At 39.0% G+C, this 20134-nt stretch overlaps 1 protein-coding gene across 1 annotated transcript in view; it reads left to right on the top strand.

The window, feature by feature from the left end:
* The window catches only part of pepd (peptidase D), a 28126-nt gene extending 8704 nt beyond the window's left edge, over positions 1–19422 (top strand). The window contains exons 5-15 of the mRNA XM_028436851.1: positions 2384–2431; positions 3546–3607; positions 3960–4004; positions 5389–5464; positions 5552–5598; positions 12922–12990; positions 13599–13676; positions 14963–15111; positions 16861–17045; positions 17586–17777; positions 19092–19422. Coding sequence (XP_028292652.1) covers positions 2384–2431; positions 3546–3607; positions 3960–4004; positions 5389–5464; positions 5552–5598; positions 12922–12990; positions 13599–13676; positions 14963–15111; positions 16861–17045; positions 17586–17777; positions 19092–19220 — 1080 coding nt within the window. The 3' untranslated portion in view covers positions 19221–19422. The remainder of the gene's footprint in view (positions 1–2383; positions 2432–3545; positions 3608–3959; positions 4005–5388; positions 5465–5551; positions 5599–12921; positions 12991–13598; positions 13677–14962; positions 15112–16860; positions 17046–17585; positions 17778–19091) is intronic.
* Positions 19423–20134: the final 712 nt, after the last annotated feature.

Below are 20134 nucleotides of genomic sequence, written 5' to 3'. Positions count from 1 at the left end.
CCAAATATGTGGCCTAAAATATGTGGCCCACTTGAGATGATACTGCTCTGTATTTGTCCCCTGAGTGGAAATGGTTTTGACACCCCTAAGTGTTCTATTAGTAAATGCACACAACTATTTGATGCTTTTGATAAAAACTAATTATTCACCACTGTTTAAAGTCAGAACTTTTATTTGAATTCAAGGAGTACTTTGTTGCTATAATGAAACTGATCATTATGCAGACGAGCTTTGTTTTGGTCAGTGCTGTCAGTCATGGCTACACTGTACCTACAGTCATTAACTGTTTGTTTAGTGAGCAACATACAGCAGTTTCACAGGTGATGTGTTTTCAGTATTAAATACAACATGTTGCATAGCTAGATATTAACAGTACTGCAGCCTTCTATAGTTCGAGTCTTTAAATATTGAGCAGTCGTTATTAAACTGGGAAATGATAACATGGGTCAAACATGTTTTGTTAGATAACAAATCTTCATAATAACTAATTTAAGTGTGTTAATTAATTTCATATCTGAAGATATTTTTTTCCTAAATGCTTTAAAGGGGCAGTATTATGAAAAAAATTCTTTATAATGGTTTTGCTACAGTGATATACATTCCTTTAGCCTCATTCAGAGGGCCAAAGTTGAAAAAGTTTTGTTTCCAAAAAAACTTCACAGGCCCAAAAAACAGCCTGTATTTAGGAGCGCTTTGGAATAGACTTTTCAGAGGCTAAAACTCCAGAAAACCGACAAGTCTGGTAAAATAAACCTGAAATACTATGTTGTTGGGGTTCTTAGAACAATTGGAGAATGGTAAAAAAAAAAATGCTGGACCTTTAATTGTGTAAGTATATCAGGTGACATGTGATTAAACTGTTTGATTTAGCTGGTAATATAAAAAAAAGGCCACAAAATAGTATATATTTAAACTATTGTCCTGTGTTTATAGATGGAAATTTAGCGGTAATTGGCCTTTATTTTCTCACCTGATTCAGCCGCAGTCTTGATCGTGCATGCAAACCTTTCTTTTGAAATTGACTGATAAAGTTTGTTAGGGCCTTTTTCTGGAGTAGATGCCATAATTTTTTTATTAGGGTGTTAGTGTTTTTTTTTTTATTATAATTTTATGATTACATTTTCTGACTCCATCAAGAACAGCTTAGCCTGAAATATGCACTTATGTTCCTAACCTTGTTTTTATTGTTGGAGAGATGTGTTGGTGCTGACAGCAGATTCCCAGAGGAGGAACACTCTCATGATAAGCTAACAGTTTTAGAGATATTTTGGATGTACGTGTTGACAAATCAAATGTACAAACTCACACTAGAATAGAAGAGGGCTGAGCAGAAAACCATCCCCTGTGCTTGAAATGATATTATTCTATATTTGTTCCTGTATTAATACATCATCATTTTAATGACTTATCCCACAGGCCAGTGATCAAGTTAATATATTTATCTTATGATCCACACCAGTAGCAGGTGTTTGGTTTCTTCTGTATAAATGGCATTACTAAAGAAACAGAAGGCTGTTGTATAATAATAATGCATCAAAGTCACTTTACAGAATTAAGGGATTATTCTTTCACTCCACACTTAGTGGTGGTAAACTACTATTGTAGCCACAGCTGCCCTGGGGCAGACTGACGGAAGCGAGGCTGCCATAGTGCTCCATCGGCCCCTCCGACCACCGCCAACACTCACTCACACTACATTCATACTAGGCAATGCAGGTGAAGTGCCTTGCCCAAGGACACAAAGACAGATATCACTGGGGTGACTGCCACCCCACTGTGGCAACTGGAATTCTCAGTGGTCTCCCATCCAACTACTAACCAGGCCCAGACCTGCTTAGCTTCAGAGATCTAATGGGATTGGGCAATGACAGGCTGGTATACAGTATTTGTTGTAATCAAATAGCATCTATGCACCACAGGAGAAACAATCCCTAATAATAATTAGGTTATGAATATTTTAGAAGTTTTCTGACTGCGAGTCATCAGTTTTGTTGCTCACAAACTTTCTTATTGGTGGTGGGAGCAAATGTTCAATCACAGTTTAAATTAAGCTTTTTGAATGAAAATATTAGCTGAGTATTGATGCACAATAATCTCTAATTTATGATCTAAAATAGTTGAGGTCTGTGTCTTTTTTCTCTCTCTTAATCAATTCAAACAATAGCTATATATCTATTTGTGCTGAAATGTCTGTAAAGTGTTCTGTGTGACATCTCTGACGTGTGCAGGGGAGTAATTACATGAATCTGTTAAAGTGAGTTAATCTTGATGTCACCACGTCGCCTGTCTGAGTCACTTTGATTTTACAGCATTAAAGCAGATAAGATGTGATGCTTTTTGTTCCTTTTGCTTCACTTTCTCTCTAAATGTTCCCTGTCTGCAGATCGTCGATGTGCTGTCTAACCTGAATCCAGATGTTCTCCTCACACTGGTATGCACAGTTTGTCTTCTACAGTACATTGTTGTCACTAAAAATTGAGCTTAATGAGTAACTAAACCCCCAGTTTTTGGATGGAAATTCAGAAAAATGCCTAGATTATTGGCAGGACTGTTAAGACACGCCCAGTCTTTACTATAAAATCTCCAAAGAACAACCTGCTATGCTATGGTAACTACTAGAGTTGGGACTGATTTATTGTTAAGATAGACTATAATGGGCTCACAATAACAATGCAATATAATATTTTGGAAAGGAAAAACCAACCATAACAATCTGGTGTGTAGTACCAGTAGATTGTGTGTTTTTTCCCCTCGTGATACCACTCACCCTCGATGATATATCTTGTTTTAATATTGTGATATCTTCGTGCACAAAATATCGTCCCACCTTTACTAACTACAATTCTACAATTTCACTTAGCAGACGCTATTATAACAGTGAACAAAGAATAAAAAATACAATTCTGAGCCAATAGCAAAATATGATGTGATAGCTGGGTTCCAACCTTTAAGGTGCTTTCACACCGAACGCGACTGAAGTGACTGAAGCAACTCGATTACATTAAAATCAATGTAAATGATGCGACCTCAAGTTATCTCCCCTAAAGCAACATGACGTGTAATTTCTCAAAGTTGAAAAATCTGAACTTTTTAAGCGACTTCAAGCAACAAATCCAACCCCCTCTCTCTTTCTCTCTACCATGTCACCGGCTCAACACACACACACACTCACGCACATTGTTCCCTGGTGATCGCGTCACTGGAGTGATGGAGTGACCAAAAAGCACCGCTATGTGCAAGCGACACATCAGGGGAAATGGAAGCTACTGCAGCGCTGTGGTCACGTTCGATGTGAATGCACTTTTAGGTGGCAGACACTCTTACATTTTTACAAAATTGTAATATTTTGAGGAAAATGTCAAGAGTTGGTCCAGGATCAATGAACAACACTACTTCATACCCAAATACATTAGTTTTCAGCAGAAACAAAAGTGTTTGGGGGTTTAGTTCGTTTTTAAAGAAAACAGATCATTACAGTTTGAATCCTACCTCAAATAAGTCTCCATAATGTGTCTGAAATGCTTGAATCCATCCTTGTGCTGCAGCGTGGCTTGAACACAGACAGTGGGAGCACATGCAGAGAAGCCTCCTTTGAAGGCATCAGTCGGTATGTTTTATTAGCATTGATTTGCATTACTATAATTACAGGGCTGCTGATGTTTGTTAGGGGAAGTCACTCCAAGTCCTTACCTGCCTTTGAAATTAAAGGTCCAACAGATTCTTTCTGCACTCTGAATGCTGCTAATGAACTTAAATCTAAATGTGATTTCATTAAACACGCAACCTTAGTTTTCTTGTTAGGCATCAATTAGTAGCAGCAACTCTCATGTCCTTGGTTCTGCTCTTTGTTCTTTTTGTGTGTGAATATATTTACATCCACAAAGCTGAGCCCTGAACTGGCCTGGTTTGTTTCAATGATCTAATTTTGAATTAACTTAATTGTTTCCTTTGTTCACAAGCTTCCAAGTGAACAACACCCTTTTGCACCCGGTCATCGTGGAATGGTGAGTGGAAAGCAATGTTACTGTGGAAGGTTTCCGATGACATGAAAGGCCGTAAGTATCTTTGGTTCAAACGTTAACACCTTGGTAATTCCAGCTGACCACTGCTGGTAAGCATGTGACTGCAATCACAAACAGACAGGAGGGTGTTTCATTCCTCTGGGTTGTTATTCTGTACTCCCTTGAAGTCAGGAGTCGGTGAATTTGAATGTAATAGACTTCATGCTTGCCCGATAGTCTCTTGCATTAGTTTGAACCCTCAGGGTGTATGGACAATTTCTAAATAAGGAAGAATGCTTTTCAGACACATCTCCCAAAGACAAAGGCTAGATAAACCAGAAGCTCCTCAGGCTCTTAACCAGCAGTTTTTCCCCTTTAGTTCCATGATTGTATGTCTTTTTTACATCTGCCTCACATGGTTTATTAGATCTTACTGTTGTAAACATATTCAAGTATCTATTTATACTCTATCCCTACGCAGAAGATGCAGCATGAAATAAATCGTCATTAGAAATGTTAGTGCTGTATCTTTCTTCACTATAACCAGCATTACTATAGATTTTTCTCCTTTTTATTAGTTATACTTGCATTCTATATTCTGAAGCAGGGATTTTCAAATGTTTTGGTGGTCCCAGGATCCAAAATTTTCCTAGGAACCCCTCATAATCTTCACGTCAAACACAATATACTGCCATGTGTTCCCCTAAATGCCGCAAGAATGATCTATTCTTTGAATGTTTCAACTTGAATATTTAAGATCTTTGGAGTAGAAATGAACTTAACCTGTTATAGTCTTGTATTTAACATTATGTGTTCAATGTATTACCAACAAACAAAATATGTGGCCATTTATTTGAAGAAAAAAAAAAAGATGCAAATAATGTAGAATTTTTCATCCATTAAGACGTGACACTTCACAGTGATACAGCAGTGCATTATGTAAAGTATGTTTGTTTTATTGGTGCATTGCTCCCCATATGTAGTTAGACACTTTTGCAATGATACGAGAAGATTTTTATTTTTTTAATTTTACGGACCCAGAAGCTACGGCTTCAGGAACACTGGGGGGTCCTTAGACCACGGTTCGAGAACCACTAGTTGAAATAAATTCTTGGTAAGAGGGTAAAACAACATTTTCTAATGTAATTCATAATGCTATTATTAACAGGATTTATATTTTTTACAGAGAAAACAAAATGCACACATACAGACTTTTGAAGTAAACCACTAATTTACTCCCGTTTGCCTGTTGTGGCATATAGTAGTACTACAAGATGATGCTAATAATTTAGTAGCTTACAGTTGTCTGTGTATTAATATAATTGAATATCAAAAATAGAATTAATTGTCATTGGATGGATGGATTTTTTTTTTTTCCTGCTCACAGTCGTCTCACTAAGACTGATATGGAGCTGGAGGTCCTGCGCTACACCAACAGGATTTCCAGTGAAGCTCACAAAATGGTTAGAGGTTTTTTACCTGTCATGTTCACTATCATTTGAAATCCCACTGGATTGTGGTTAATTAAAACTCTGACTTTTCTTTTGTAGGTCATGAAGAATGTGAAACCTGGAAAGAAAGAGTATGAGATGGAGAGGTAAGTGATGCAGCGGTTCTCACTGTTTAGAAACACACTTTATTTTGAAGGATATCGTCATTTAAGATGTAGAACGGTACCTATTCCTTTGTCTTTTATTGGGATGGATATTGGACTCACGCTGCAACCTTAGATACAGTGTTTGATGATAAACTAACAGTCACATCAGTGTTTATCAAACAGCAAATAACCAAATAATAAATAATACATTACTGTCATGTTGTACTACCTATTGGCTACTGTTACTACTGCAACTAATGTTAAAGAGTAACTAAACCTCTGCTTTCTACTTGGGAGGAAATTTAAAAAATGCCTGGATAATGGGCGGGGCTCCTGAAGCAGTAAGACACGCCCAGTCAGGCAGCCGGGCAGCAAGTTCACAGCTGAGATGTGTCTCTGATATGTGCACACACAATCATGATGTGAAGCTCACACAGCCTTACATACAATAAAGCACTTAAGGGCAAATAGCCCTGCTCTCCCACCACCTCACACACACACACAAACCAGGAAAGTACATGCTCGTCAGCGTATACAGAAACAGACATGAACACACTCATGATGTGTCTGTACATACATTGCTTAATGAACCCTCTGATGAGCACAGAATCTGTTCTTTATAGAAGCACAGAGTCAAAAACATCACAGCTGAAGAAAGGAGTTCCTCATTATAACTGTCACTTCATGCTCACTGAGGGATGTGATTGGAGGAAACCCTCCTCTCAGCTTTTATAGGAGGGGCGAGGCCAACAGTAAAAGTTGTTGATGCACGATGGTCACAATAATTTGTCTCAGCCAAAAGCAAAATTCAATTGTAATAGCTGGCGTTTAATCCTTAGAGAGCAGTGACTCTGACTTTTTACAACTAAATACGCAAATTTAAAATACTTTTACTAATATATTAAAAGTTGGACAAGGATCAATCAGCAGGACTACTTAATAACAAAAAAAATGTCTTCAGCAGAAATATGTGTGTTTGGGGTTCAGTTACTGATTAGCGGGAGCAGCTCCAGCTTCCGTGACTCTCACGGGTCTTGTAAAGCTTGTAAAGAATTAATGAAATCACACATTCTATACCTCTCCGTAATCCAAAAAACTCAGCTAAAACCGTAGCCAACACACATTCAGAACAAAAGACCACAGCACACACACAACAGGCCATTATGTTGAAAAAGGGAAAAGTTGACAACTCCACAAACTCTGCCTTTTTCAGTTCTCTGCTACACAAAATAAACACAGAGCTCTATAACAAAAGCCTACGTAAAACTACAGGCCAAGCTGAATCTGCTGATATACAGGTCGGGTATGTTACGTACCAAAATACTGCCACAAAATCAGAAAATACACCGCGGAAAAAGTCAGCCATGATTACAAATGGTGTCTTACTTTTGTTATCAAAAGTTGCTCCATTGTGCATAAGAATCCATATTTTGATAAATCCAAATCGCGTCATCATATTGACACCGCCAATATTGACACCGCCAATACAGATAACAAGCCATTTCACAGTCAAAAATTCTGTCCAATGAGCGCACAGTACTTGTGCGTAAAATGGTTGTTCCCTCCTTTACCCAGCTCTAATTGGCGAGGGCTAAAGCCCAGTCCCAAAGTGTTTGATATCATCAATTTCTACAGGCTCTGAGTTTTCCAAGCATTTTGGTATGTTGAAGCATTGCTGAATTATACCCATGTGTAACAACATCAAAGAGTGAAATGGAAAATAGCATTACGCATGGCACCTCATGACCTCATAAAAATGGATATGTGTTTATTTCAAGCCAAATTGCAACATCTAGTGTTCAAACATAAGACTAACAATGATTTGAATCAATTTGACTGACATTATTGCAGTTACACACTTGTTCCCAAACTTGTGGAAAACTTTGGCACAGCTGTGGCAAAGTGGGCCTCCGCCTGAACTTTTTTGTCCAAAACCATCGTTGGTCTGATGTTTGTTATTACCACCAAACTTGCTGCAGTTGATGTCCATACATGCTTTTATAGCCATCGCTAATGAGAATTGGCTTTATATTTTATGTGAATCTCTAATTTTTTTGGGGCGGACTACAGATTTCTGTATTTAAAACATGATTCATTGGAGGAACGGTTTGATCAATGGAGTAGGCAGACGCGTGAAACGGCTCTCTCAGCTTTTTTTTTTTTTTTTTGGAAAATTTTATTTATCTGTTTCACAATAATTATAAACAATTCTGTATTTTTTACATTATATAACACCCTATTCCCTCCCCCTTCCCTAGGCTCTCAAAGAAAGGAAAAAAAAAAAAAAATTTATTATATATATTATATTTATATAATATATTTCTAAAACAACAGATCAACAGAAAAGAGTTTCACATCTTCAACAAAGGGCTTCCATGTAACAAAACATTTCTGCTGTGATGGTGATAGTTTATATCTAAGCTTTTCCAAAGGTAGAAAAGAAAGCACCTCCTTCAACCATTGAGAAAATGATGGGTTCCAATGAAATAATATTAGTCGACGAGCGACTAATGTGGAAAGTGGAAAATGCTACAGCATTTGCCTGAAAGCAATTTACTGTACCTGTGATGTTGTTATTCCAAAAATAGCTGTTCTAAAATCAGGGGTTAGATCTTTACCACAAATACGAGACAATACCTGAAAAATATTTTTCCAGTAATTGTCCAAACAAGGACAGGCCCAAAGCATATGGCCTTCAGAGGCCAGGCTATGACCCCATCTCGAGCAGGCTGGATCTACACCTGGAAAAATTATTGCCAATCTTTCTTTTGTATAATGAAGGCGATGAAGTACTTTAAACTGAATTAAACCATGGCGGATGCAGAGAGCAGAGGGATGTATGCGGGTCAAACAGGACTTCCAGTCCTCATCTGATAAAACCGCACCCACATCATTTTCCGTTTCCATCCCACATCGTTTTCTCCCACAGTATAGGTTTTATTTGTTGCATCAGTTTATACAGATGCACGCTTCCTGTCAAAAGGGTCCAACTCCAGAATTTCGTCACCTCGATTCTTAGATGTTAATTAAGGAAAAGAAGAAAACAATGTTCTTGTGAAGCTGCGTATTTGCAAGTATCTGAACATATGTGACACCGGAATCTCCCAGCTTTTTTACAAAAACACCCACCAAACACCTCGCTAAAATACAACTGGGTCGTAAAAACTATAGATGAGTGGGGGAAAAACACCAAAGGCCTTAAGAGGAGTAAAGATGTCAAAGACTCAAGTAAAAGGCACACCTGCAACAACTAGCATCACCAAAGCAGAGCAAGCTAACTCCGGCTATGCAGCTACAGCCACCAATGGAAGCACTGACCCCGGCGATATCATAACAGCAATAAAAGAGCTAAAAGAGGGCTTGAAGGGGGATAACATCAACCTACGACTGGAAATCAGCCAACTGGGACAAGAAGTCAATAGTAAACTCGACAAACTAACTGTCGATGCGCAGGGTTTGTCTGACCAAATCGACGAAGCGGAGTCACGGATGGATCACGTTGAATCGTGGGTGGTGAGGCCACCGAGGCGTTCTGCCCCTGCCTGGAGCAACATCAGACTCTGCAGAGGAAGGTAACTGATCTAGAATCTCGGTCAAGAATATTTATAGTAGTCGAGGGCGAGGAGGGAAATTCAGTCTCACAATTCATCGAGGCTCTCCTTAGAAGAGAACTGTCATTACCCCAAGTCCTGGACTTAAAGATTCAGCGAGCCCACTGCTCATCTGCCTTTAAACCCAGACCAGAGGCCCCTCTGAGACGAATAATCAATTTCCAAGAGTTTACTACCAAGAAGATGGTACTGAGAGAAGTGTGGAAAAAGGAGAAATACAGCTGAGCAACAGGACACTGTTTTTTGACCACGACTATGCAGCAGAGATTGTAAAAAGGCGTAAAGAGTACAGTGAGATGAAGAAGGCCCTGAAGGAAAAAGGTATCTGTTTTCATACAAGCATGCGGATCCACTGGACTACTACCATTTGGACCTACTCCTTTTCAGCGGAGGTAATGAGGGAGCTGAAGAGACGCGGTTTTGTCATTGAGGAGCCACCGAGAGCGGAGAAGCCTAACAGTGGTGCGGAGTGGCTCCGGTAGCTGTTAGCATGGCAACAGGTACCAGGTCGTCGGAAGAGAGTCGGCGGCTGCCTAGAGAGCGAGGGGCAAACTGCAGGAGTTTCAACGGGGTCACGCTCATGTTATCTGGCTCTATGATCACCTTCAAGACTGAACCCTCTCTTAGTGAGAGGTTTTTCCCTCAACCTTCCAAAACTGAAAACGAACAAATGCCTTGGAAGTGACGGTTTTCCTAATGAATGGTATAGAATCTTTAGAGAGGACATTGCTCCTGTTATGCTCGACTTGACTCCTTTAACTGGTCGCTCAACAAAGATGAAACATCACTACCTTGGAAAGAGGCTGTGGTATCTGTCATCCCAAAATAAAGCAAAAATAAATAATGCTGTGGCTCTTATAATCCTATTTCTATACTGAATGTAAACTATAAATTATTCACATCTATAATTTTAAAACGACGAGAATCCATCTTATTAGACTTAGTAAATGAAGACCAGACCAGATTCATAAAAGGGCGACAATACGACAATGCAATATCAGAAGGACTCTTCATCTTATTGACCAAACAAATAAACAACACCTGTCAGCGGCCCTCATAAGCCTTGACGCGGAGAAGGCCTTTGACAGAGTTAGTTGGCCCTGAGTATTCCCTCATTATATAAAGACCTTATAGCTCGGATAAAAAACAACAGCCATCTATCTAGAAAGTTTAATCTTTTCAGAGGCACACGCCATGGTTGCTGCCTCAGCCTTTCCCTATTTGCTTTGTTTATTGAGCCACTAGCTCAAGCTATTAGACAAAATGAAGAATTGAGAGTAATCGTTATAGCCAATGAGGAACATGTCACAGGGCTCTTTGCAGATGATATGATTACTTACCTCCAGAACCCAGACACAACTCTCCCACTACTGATGTTAATTTTAGATGACTATGGCAAGATGTCAGGTTAGAAAGTGAACATTAACAAAACACAAATCCTTCCTAATAAATATATACTTTATAAAGTATAAAGCCAGGAAAGAAATCAGACAACTTTATAAATTAAAGCGGGAAGCACAATCTATACAATATCTGGGAGTGGTGCTAACGCAGACTTGAGTAAACTATATGAAGTGAATTATAAGGGCGACCGTGGCTAAGGTGGTAGTGGGTCGTGGGTCGTCTTCTGATCGAGAGGTTGGGGGTTCGATCCCAGTACCTGACTATGTGTCGAAGTGTCCTTGGGCAAGACACTGAACCCTAAGTTGCTCCAGGTGGTCGACTAGCGCCTTGCATGGCAGTCCTGTCCCACTGATGTGTGAATGTGAGAGTGATTGGGTGAATGAGCTGATATGTAACGTGCTTTGAGACTGCTTCAGTGTGGTGATAAAGCGCTATATAAAATCAAGTCCATTTACCATTTTACCATAACATCAACAATAATGTACATAAAGATATGACATAGTCAGCACTAGTATTAGACTACTTCAAGAATGGAAATTGTGAAAATGAATGTACTACCTAGATACTTACACTTTTTCACATCATTATCAGAGTCCTAGAATTTCAATTTTCTGCATGGGATAAACAGATATCCCGGTTCATATGAGCCGGTGCAAGACCAAGGGTCAAATTTAAGATTCTCCAAATTGACATGGAACTTCCAAATTTTTGAGAATATTATTTTGTGGCTCAAATGAGATATATTGTCAATTGGTGCTCCCCAGAGTACCTAGCAAAATGGAAACCGATTGATTTAAATTTATTACCATTTTAACCCAGACTAAATTAGGAGGAAAAGAAACTAGAGGACTAACTGAAGTGAGTAGTAAGTATAATCTGGAAGGAGAGAGTAAACTTCTAATTTTGCCCTCACAGACTCCTAGATTCAAACCTGGATTAATGGATAATACATTCAGCAGGTGGAATGAAAAGGGAATACTCTATGTAAAAGCCAAATGGGAATTTAAACTCACTATAACTATGTCAGAGAGTGATTGGTAGTATATGTGTAAAACACAACAAAAACCTCTAAGTTTCAAAAGGTGAACTATTAAGTTCACTTCAAACCTGTTGGAGGCTGTGTGGAACTCTGAATGCCAACCACTCACATATTTTCTGGGTCTGCACAAAGACAACCTTTCTGGGACAAAGATATTCAGACTCTTAATGAGATTTTTGGCTGCAATATTCCCAAAGACCCACGGGTAATGTACTTAGGCCTGATCCCTGAAAGTATCATTCAAAAGAAGGACCTCTACCTGTTTAAAATTCTGACAAAAACACTATCACCAGGAGTTAGCTGAAAAGTGAACCCCCTAAAGCAGCAAACTGGTTGGTTATAGTAGAAGAGATTATTTCTATGGACCAACTGACTCATCACTTACTGAGCAAAGCAAAGACTTATAATCAATGCTGGGAAAAATAAACTGACTTGCAAAACAAAAATAACTTGTATGAATATTAATGTGGTGGTGCCTCCTCCCACCCCCCTTGGCTTTGTTATACTTTATTTTCTGTTTGTATGACCATGTTCTGGTTGTTGTTGTCTTTCTCAAAAAATGCAAATAAAAAGTAGAGGAAAAACATGATTTATTGTCACTCAGCGGTTCCACTGATACTTCCACTGAAACTTATGATCCTACTTCAATCTGGATAAAAATAAGCCATGTAGGTTATGTAGTAACTTAGAAAAACATTATTTATTATGGGTATGTGATTTCCAGATAAAAGTGGCTGTGGCTTAAGAGGTTAAAGACCCTGACAGCAATCTATAAATAATGACAACCTGATTATAGCAAACCTTTGGACTAAATACATTCAATCCTATACCTTCTTTACCACGTGGGAACAAGCATGCTTTGTCATCCTAGGTTTTCAATCTGAATCTTCTTTAAACACCATGCTAAGATTTGCAAAGTGTGATCATTAGCCCTCTGTATAAATTCCTGAAGTGAAAGAACACTGACTCATGATTTGACATTGTGGTGAGTGAGATTAAACTGGTTCCTGGTTTTTACTGGGATTGGTGACATGTGACAGTTCTCGTCCTCTTTGCTGTGGGACTATAACCAGGAAGTGTGAACAAGCACTGTTGGACGATACTATGGAGCTTTCTGATCTCCTTTGATCTGTTTGAACATGTACTGATTAAAAAGGGAGAGATAAATGGATGGTTTTAATGGGAAAAGGGCAGCAGAAGTCATTCAGCTCATTAGTTTCTTCTGATCTTTGCTGGGCTGTCATTGGTCCGTTTGACGTTTGTTTGCAGTCTGTTTCAGCATTACTGCTACACCAAAGGAGGGATGCGGCATACCTCGTACACCTGCATCTGTGGAACGTAAGACTCCACCCACATGCCAGATTTTCTTTAACTACTTCATGAGGAGTAACACGATGTCTCATTTAGCTGACTGCTAACACTCAGGAACAGCCAGGATGTTGTCACTAATGAGGCTCTATGCTGCTTTGATGTTGTCTTTTTCTGAGCGCTGCTGGGAAGCCAAAAACATTCAAAGAACTTCACAAAATATGGCAGAGAATTTTTAAGTGAAACAGCTCTTTGAATGCACACACCAGGCATGCTAAGACACCAGTTTGACTTCATTTCATTAATGATGGCACTGTTCTGCATGAACAATCATGGCACACGTGACAGCATATCATGTCTATCATTCAGGCTTTTACTTTGAAAGGCTGCAAGAATTGAACTCTCCTTGAAGATTGGGTCAGAATTATCTTCCAAACAAAGGTCTTCACTCGTCACATTTTCTTGACCTTAGTGTCATTTTTAGTAGTACTAAAATATTGAATAGGAAATATGTTTTAGATCTTATGGCTGTAATCACAATAAATTAACTTTTTAATGTTGACAAAGGTGGAAATGCCCTTCATTTAATTTCTATTTAAGCAAATTTGTCATGTTTATGCATCACTTTCTCCCACCAGGGGGCATAATTCCTCTGTCCTCCACTATGGCCATGCTGGGGCTCCGAATGACAAGACTATACGAGATGGAGACATGTGGTGAGTCTTTTACCCTTTTGTAATTTAACTTTCTTTAAAAGCTTGAGCTGTTGATGCAATACCAGATATTTTCACCTCCACATTGTTAAACATCAGGGGCTTTCATGGTAACATCTCTGCCAGTCACTTCCCAAAATCCATTAGGAACCAGGGATTGTGTTCAGAATGTATTAAATCATTGACTTCATTAGTACATTTACTGAACATCAATAATTCAACAATTATTTGTACGTATACAGATAATAAAAACAGGTGCATATGATGTGATCTTTTATTCTCATGCTAAGCATGGCAGCTACACACTTACTGTAAATGTGATCCTCTGATTCTGATTACAGAACAATTAACAAAAATATTCCCTGAAAGTTGTTTCACAAATCCTTTAAACATACATGCATACTAAATTATGGATACCAGGGTGGGGGTCAGTTATAACTGTAATTGATAATTAATTATAATTATGATGTAATTGAAAGAATATGTTGCTGTTTTACTCATAAATGAGTTGTAATTGGGTTCAGATAATTTATTTTGTAATTGGAAATGGAAATTCTATAAAAACTGTCATTTCTAATTTAATCAAACACAAAACTGTTCTGTGGCTTATACATATGTAGTTAACATTCAATAAAATATGTTTCATATTGAGTTTACCTATCAGTTTTCTTGAAAATCACTTTACCATTTAATAAAAAAATAAAATCGAGAAATTTACTGACAGAAGAAACCCCTCACCAAAAATATGAATACAAAATATTTTCCTAGATAAGGAAGCCTAACAAGGTCAACAAGAGATGTGAAATAAATTAGATGATTTGATAATATGTTTTAATATATTTTACAGCTGACTTAAGACATGAGTCAAAACTGACAGGCGGAATGTTACGTTTTATTGGATTATTTAATAAAGGCTAAGTAATTGTGATGAATTGTATTTGAACTTTACTAATTGAGAACATAATTGTAATTGACTTTCATGGGGAAATAATAATTGCATGTGGAAAAAATGCTGGTCACCGTAATCATAATTGAGTTGTAATTGAAAATTGTAATTGACCCCAACCCTGATGAATACCCAAGCCTGATGAGGCCTGGTGGGTCGGGCTTGGTTTGGACAAATATTAATAAAAAGGAGATTATAATTGAGTCTGGCTCAGACATAAATTTCTTAATGTCTGTCGAGTTTGGTCACTGCTCTGTCGGTGTTCTGGTTGGGCTCGGGCAGAAAAATGTCCCAATCCGCACTCTATTGCAAAGACTATGGTGCTTTTTTTGCTCCCTTTCAGTCTGTTTGACATGGGTGGAGAGTACTACTGCTACTCCTCAGACATCACCTGCTCTTTTCCCGCCAACGGCAAGTTCACCCCTGATCAGAAAGTAATCTATGAGGCTGTGCTGAAGTCCTCCCGCACTGTCATGGCTGCCATGAAACCAGGTACCCATACTCAAAGCTTCACCGACAACTCTTAAATCCTTGGAATTGTGGTCCGCAATCCTGTTCAGGAACACTTTGTCATTCTGGGTAATATGTCCTTCCATCCTGAGAATAGTCTATTCATTATGTATTCAGAAAAAGGAACAAGAAAATTTACAACCAGGGGTAAATTTTTTCTTTTAAATGAAGTGTCTTTGCTACTGGGGCCTCATGTACAAAAGCTGTGCCCAAAAACACATATAGAGCAAAATCTGGATGTATCAAAACTAAATTGAGCGTGGAAATGTGCGATGCTTCACAGTATCAATACATTCACACATGAATGGGTGATGGGCTGTGAGCTGCTGTTGACCTGTATCATCAGACCTCTGTGTGTTGGAATGTCCATGCAGGTGGTCAGCTGCCTCTGTGTACCAGTCACGTTTACGCTGAACACTTCTTAAACGTCCCAGGGCAGCCATCATTAGCGGCCTCTCACACACACACACACACTGCACACACACTCCGACGGACTGTTCACACCGACAAAACGCTGGGTTTGTGTGTGGGTGGGGACGTATTGGTGAACAGACTTCACGTATAGGGTGCTTTAGTCTTAATACACTTTACACTGAGTCACATTTACCTGTTACACATTCACAGCCTGTTTGATGTGTGCGATCACTCCCAAAAAGAAGGGTTGCCTTTTATTTTGCTCTGTCCCTGCCCGATATTGTTACTCAGGGATATATTTTGTGGTGATTATTATTATTATTATTATTATTAGTAGTAGTATTTTTCTCTCTTTTTTCCTTAATCCTCTTCTTAACACACCCACACACAAATGGAGTCAACTATTAAGTGAACTGTGTGTGTTTATATTAACGGTAATTCAAGTATCTTCACTATTGAATAGTCTCCATCACACATGTTGCTCTCAGGCTAATAATGTTCACGCTGAAGGGAATTCCAGTGCTGCTCTTATTTTAATATGATTTATTTATGTAAATGGAGGCGTGGACAAGGAGGGGGCATGTGTACGCTTAACTCCACGCTGCTTCAGATGTTCAAATGATAGGTTCGTGTATCCAGTCCTATGCACAGATTCATACATCTGAATTTTTATGGGCGTACGCCTGTCTCTGGATTCAGACAGACGCTTATTTTATGCCATTTTACGCGTAAGTCTTTGTACATTATGCCCTTGATATGTATTCAACGGTTCAACAATGAAACTACAGTAATATGACATAAAATTACATTATTTTAAGACAGACATGGGCCACATGCAGCCCTTGGTCGGATTTTGTGTGGCCCCCCAAAATGTGAATGCCCAAAAATTGTAATTCAACAAGTTCATTTATTGACACATGACAGAAAACCAGAAAGTAAAATTAAAAGGACAAGAAATATACACACTAACAAGAAACAGCTCAAAATGACTTCAAAAATACAAAGCAACAACAAAAATAACTTTGTAAATTACATTTAAAAAAATATGCAAAAATACAGGACAAAACACAAAAAGACAACAAAGATGCACCAAATAAAAACAAAAGCACACAGAATGAGTTAAAAAATGCATTGTGGTCTTAAAAATATACAAAACAACTCCAAAAAAACACAAACCGTTTGTTCTTTCCTGTGTTAATGCTCAGATTGGTCATTATTCTATATCCTGACAACAATTTTGACATTTAAAGAAGCCTTCTTTATTTCTAAATAATCACTTTTTTTGTGAGGCTAAAATGAAGCTGTCGTGTGTTGAAGGTGTGAAGTGGACTGAGATGCACCGCCTGGCTGACAAGGTTCACTTGGAGGAGCTGGTAAAAGTGGGCATCCTGAACGGCAGCGTGGAGGAAATGATGAAAGTCCACCTGGGTTCCGTCTTCATGCCTCACGGTCTGGGTCACCTGCTGGGCATCGACGTGCATGATGTTGGAGGTTATCCCGAGGTGAACATGAAACACACCCATCACTCATCACATCACATGACATCCAGCTGCAGTCAGTCACAAGTCTCAAGAAAGCAGGATATGAAAAGGCATTCCTCCTCCTGGAATATTGATGAGCCATCAATTATACAGCGAGCACTGGTGCAGAAGTGAGATGTGAGCAAACAAGAGGCCAAGCTGTATGAATATGTTCAAAATAAGGGCACCTCAGAAGGGAAGGGATCTGGACCTAGAACAGCAGCGCTGCGACGTAGTGAATCCTCCACCACAGCATGAAGACACTTTAGTTCTGACAGGTCAGCAGAAAGTGGATGAATTCCAGGGGGATCCATAACAGCATGGGATGACACACATACAGTAGGACTGGGACTGAATATACCAACCAATTAAATTCTCATCATTAACATACATTGTGACTGAGCTGAGGGTGAAGTGCAGTGCTGTGTTCTTTCAATCATCCACTTCTAAAGCATGTCTGTGGTAAACATGGTAATGTGCCTTCATCATTCACCAGCTTTCTCTCTGTTCTGTTCGATCCAGGGCATGGAGCGCATCAACGAGCCTGGACTGAAGAGTCTGCGGATGGGCCGCCTGGTGCAGGAGCGGATGGTCCTCACGGTGGAGCCCGGCATATACTTCATCAACCACCTGCTGGACCAGGCTTTGGCCAACCCCACCCAGAGCTGCTTCATCAACAACCAACAACTGGCTCGCTTCCGTGGCTTTGGAGGGGTCGGTGTTAAATGTTGCTTTAAAATCTCTGAGGTTAACATTAGCTAAGGCCCAGAGGCCAACAGAGCATCCTATTCAGCCCAATTTATTCCAAAGTAAAACTTAAGATTAAGATTAAATCGGGCTTTCGCCTTTAATTGGCCATGTAATGTTAGTACATTATTGGAATTTGTCTTCTGCACTTAACCCATCCCTGAGGAGCAGTCGGCAGCCATTTTGCGGCGCCTGGGGAGCAGTTCGGGGTTAAGGGACTTGCTCAACATCCCACAGTGACGGCCCCGGTGAGGCTTGAACCGGCAACCCTCCGATTACAAGCCCAGCGTCCTTAAACACTAGGCCACCACTCCCCTTATTAATAAGAAAATATTAATAACAGAGGTAACAATTAACAAAGTACAAATAATTTGTTACTGTACTTAAGTAGTTTTTTCTGGTATCTGTACTTTACTTGAGTATTTATTTTTTGGTGACTGTACTTAACTCAAAGCTGCTCTTGATTTAAAGAAAAAATATGCAAATGCTCAATTAAACATTTTATTTACACATTTTATCTATGAGTGCTAAATTCTGCAGGTGTTCAAAGGTAACAGATTTAACTTATTTCCATGCACCAGTTTTCTACTACATGTTCTTAAAAACCCTGTCTTATTATTGAAGGGACATTTGTTTTACTTTTACTCAAGTACATTTTGTAGCATGTACTTTTTTTACTTTTACTCAAGTAAGGGAGCAACTTCAATACTTTTAGCAGAGTCAGTGTTTATTCAAGTATCTATACTTTTACTTCAGTACTGAAGACTAGTACTTTTGCCACTTTTCGTTTACAAATGTTTCAGTCATTATTGAGCAGTTTGATCACAAGAAGTCTTATTTTTTTGAAACGCTGGAATTTGTTAGAAGTTATCCCATAAATTTCCTGCACACTACATTGTAATTACTGGGAGAAAATCAAAGAGGTACTGATATCTGTGACTTATTGTTTGAGATTTGTAAGTTACCATAAGGCATCATTTATACGTTATGCAGTAACGGTTGCTCTTTTTTCCTTAAAAAATAAAATCTGGAATTTTCTGATTGAGACACTACTCAAATCCAAATAAAAATCAAGTCTATTTTTTCTAATTTACGGGAAGCTCGCAAAGATAATTCCTGGGAAAGTCACAGTATCAGATCTAATTTTTGAATTACGTTTGTGAATCTAAAAAAGGAACTATTCGATATTATGATTCTAAAAAATCAGAGTGCATGTAGTCTGTGATAGCTGTGCTGTTTCAAACAGAATGTTTCATTTAAGCCTTTGCTTTTCTGATGCAGGTGCGCATCGAGGATGATGTGGCAGTGACGGCGACGGGCATAGAGCTGCTGACCTGCGTCCCTCGCACAGTGGAGGAGATTGAAGCCTTCATGTGTGACTCAGAGAAAAGCCTCAGCCCACTGGTGTGAATGGCAACCTGCCACCTCTCCCACAGTGTTAGATCAGATCACTCCTCACACACACAATCTGTTTTAGTTCACTATATATCAACACCTGTCACTTTGTGCCTATTTGGGAAGAAACTATTTTTTTCTTAAAAATTAATGTTTTATTCTTATATGTGATGGAAATCTGCTTTTGAAACAATAAATAAAAGAATGTAATCTACTAGTTCTTGTATCCTCTTGTCTGTCAGATGACTACAGTATAGGGCGACCGTGGCTCAGTGGTAGTGGATTGTCCTGTATCCAAAGAGTTGGGGGTTAAAATCCTGCTCTATCTGAGTCATTGTTGTTTTGTGTCCTCGGGCAAGGCACTTTACCCACATTGCCTTGTATGAATGGGTATGAATTGTGCATGAATGTTGGTGGTCAGAGAGGCCGTAGGCACAAAATGGCAGCCGTGCTTCTGTCAGTCTGCCCCAGGGCAGCTGTAGCTACATTGTAGCTTACCACCACCGGTATAACTGTGTGAGTGACTGGTGTGAATGAATAATAATTTCTGTAACGTGCTTTGAGTCGCCGAGAAAAAAAGTGCTATATAAATCCAAGCCATTATTATTACAGTATGTTACACTACTTTGGTATAAAACAACTTGTGTTTTGGTTCAAATAAACATACAGTAGGTGAAAATAGTAAAATATAAATCACCCATTGGGGTCATTACCAGTTTGATCCACTAGAGGGTGACAGACTCCTCCAGATGAATTCTAACTTGGATGAGATGGAGAGAACTCATAAGCTGCTTACTTTATCAACCGGTAGGTGGCAATGTTTCCCTGAGCAGAGGGAGGTTTGAACCTCTGCTGAGTTTGCATGTGTGGGGTTTAATTAAATTTGTAATTTGGTCCGTTTTCACAGCAGATATGGAGATGCTAAAATG

The sequence above is a fragment of the Gouania willdenowi genome, chromosome 3 (assembly GCF_900634775.1).
Source record: "Gouania willdenowi chromosome 3, fGouWil2.1, whole genome shotgun sequence".
Taxonomy (NCBI): domain Eukaryota; kingdom Metazoa; phylum Chordata; class Actinopteri; order Blenniiformes; family Gobiesocidae; genus Gouania; species Gouania willdenowi.
This window is presented reverse-complemented; position numbering and strand designations above follow the sequence as displayed.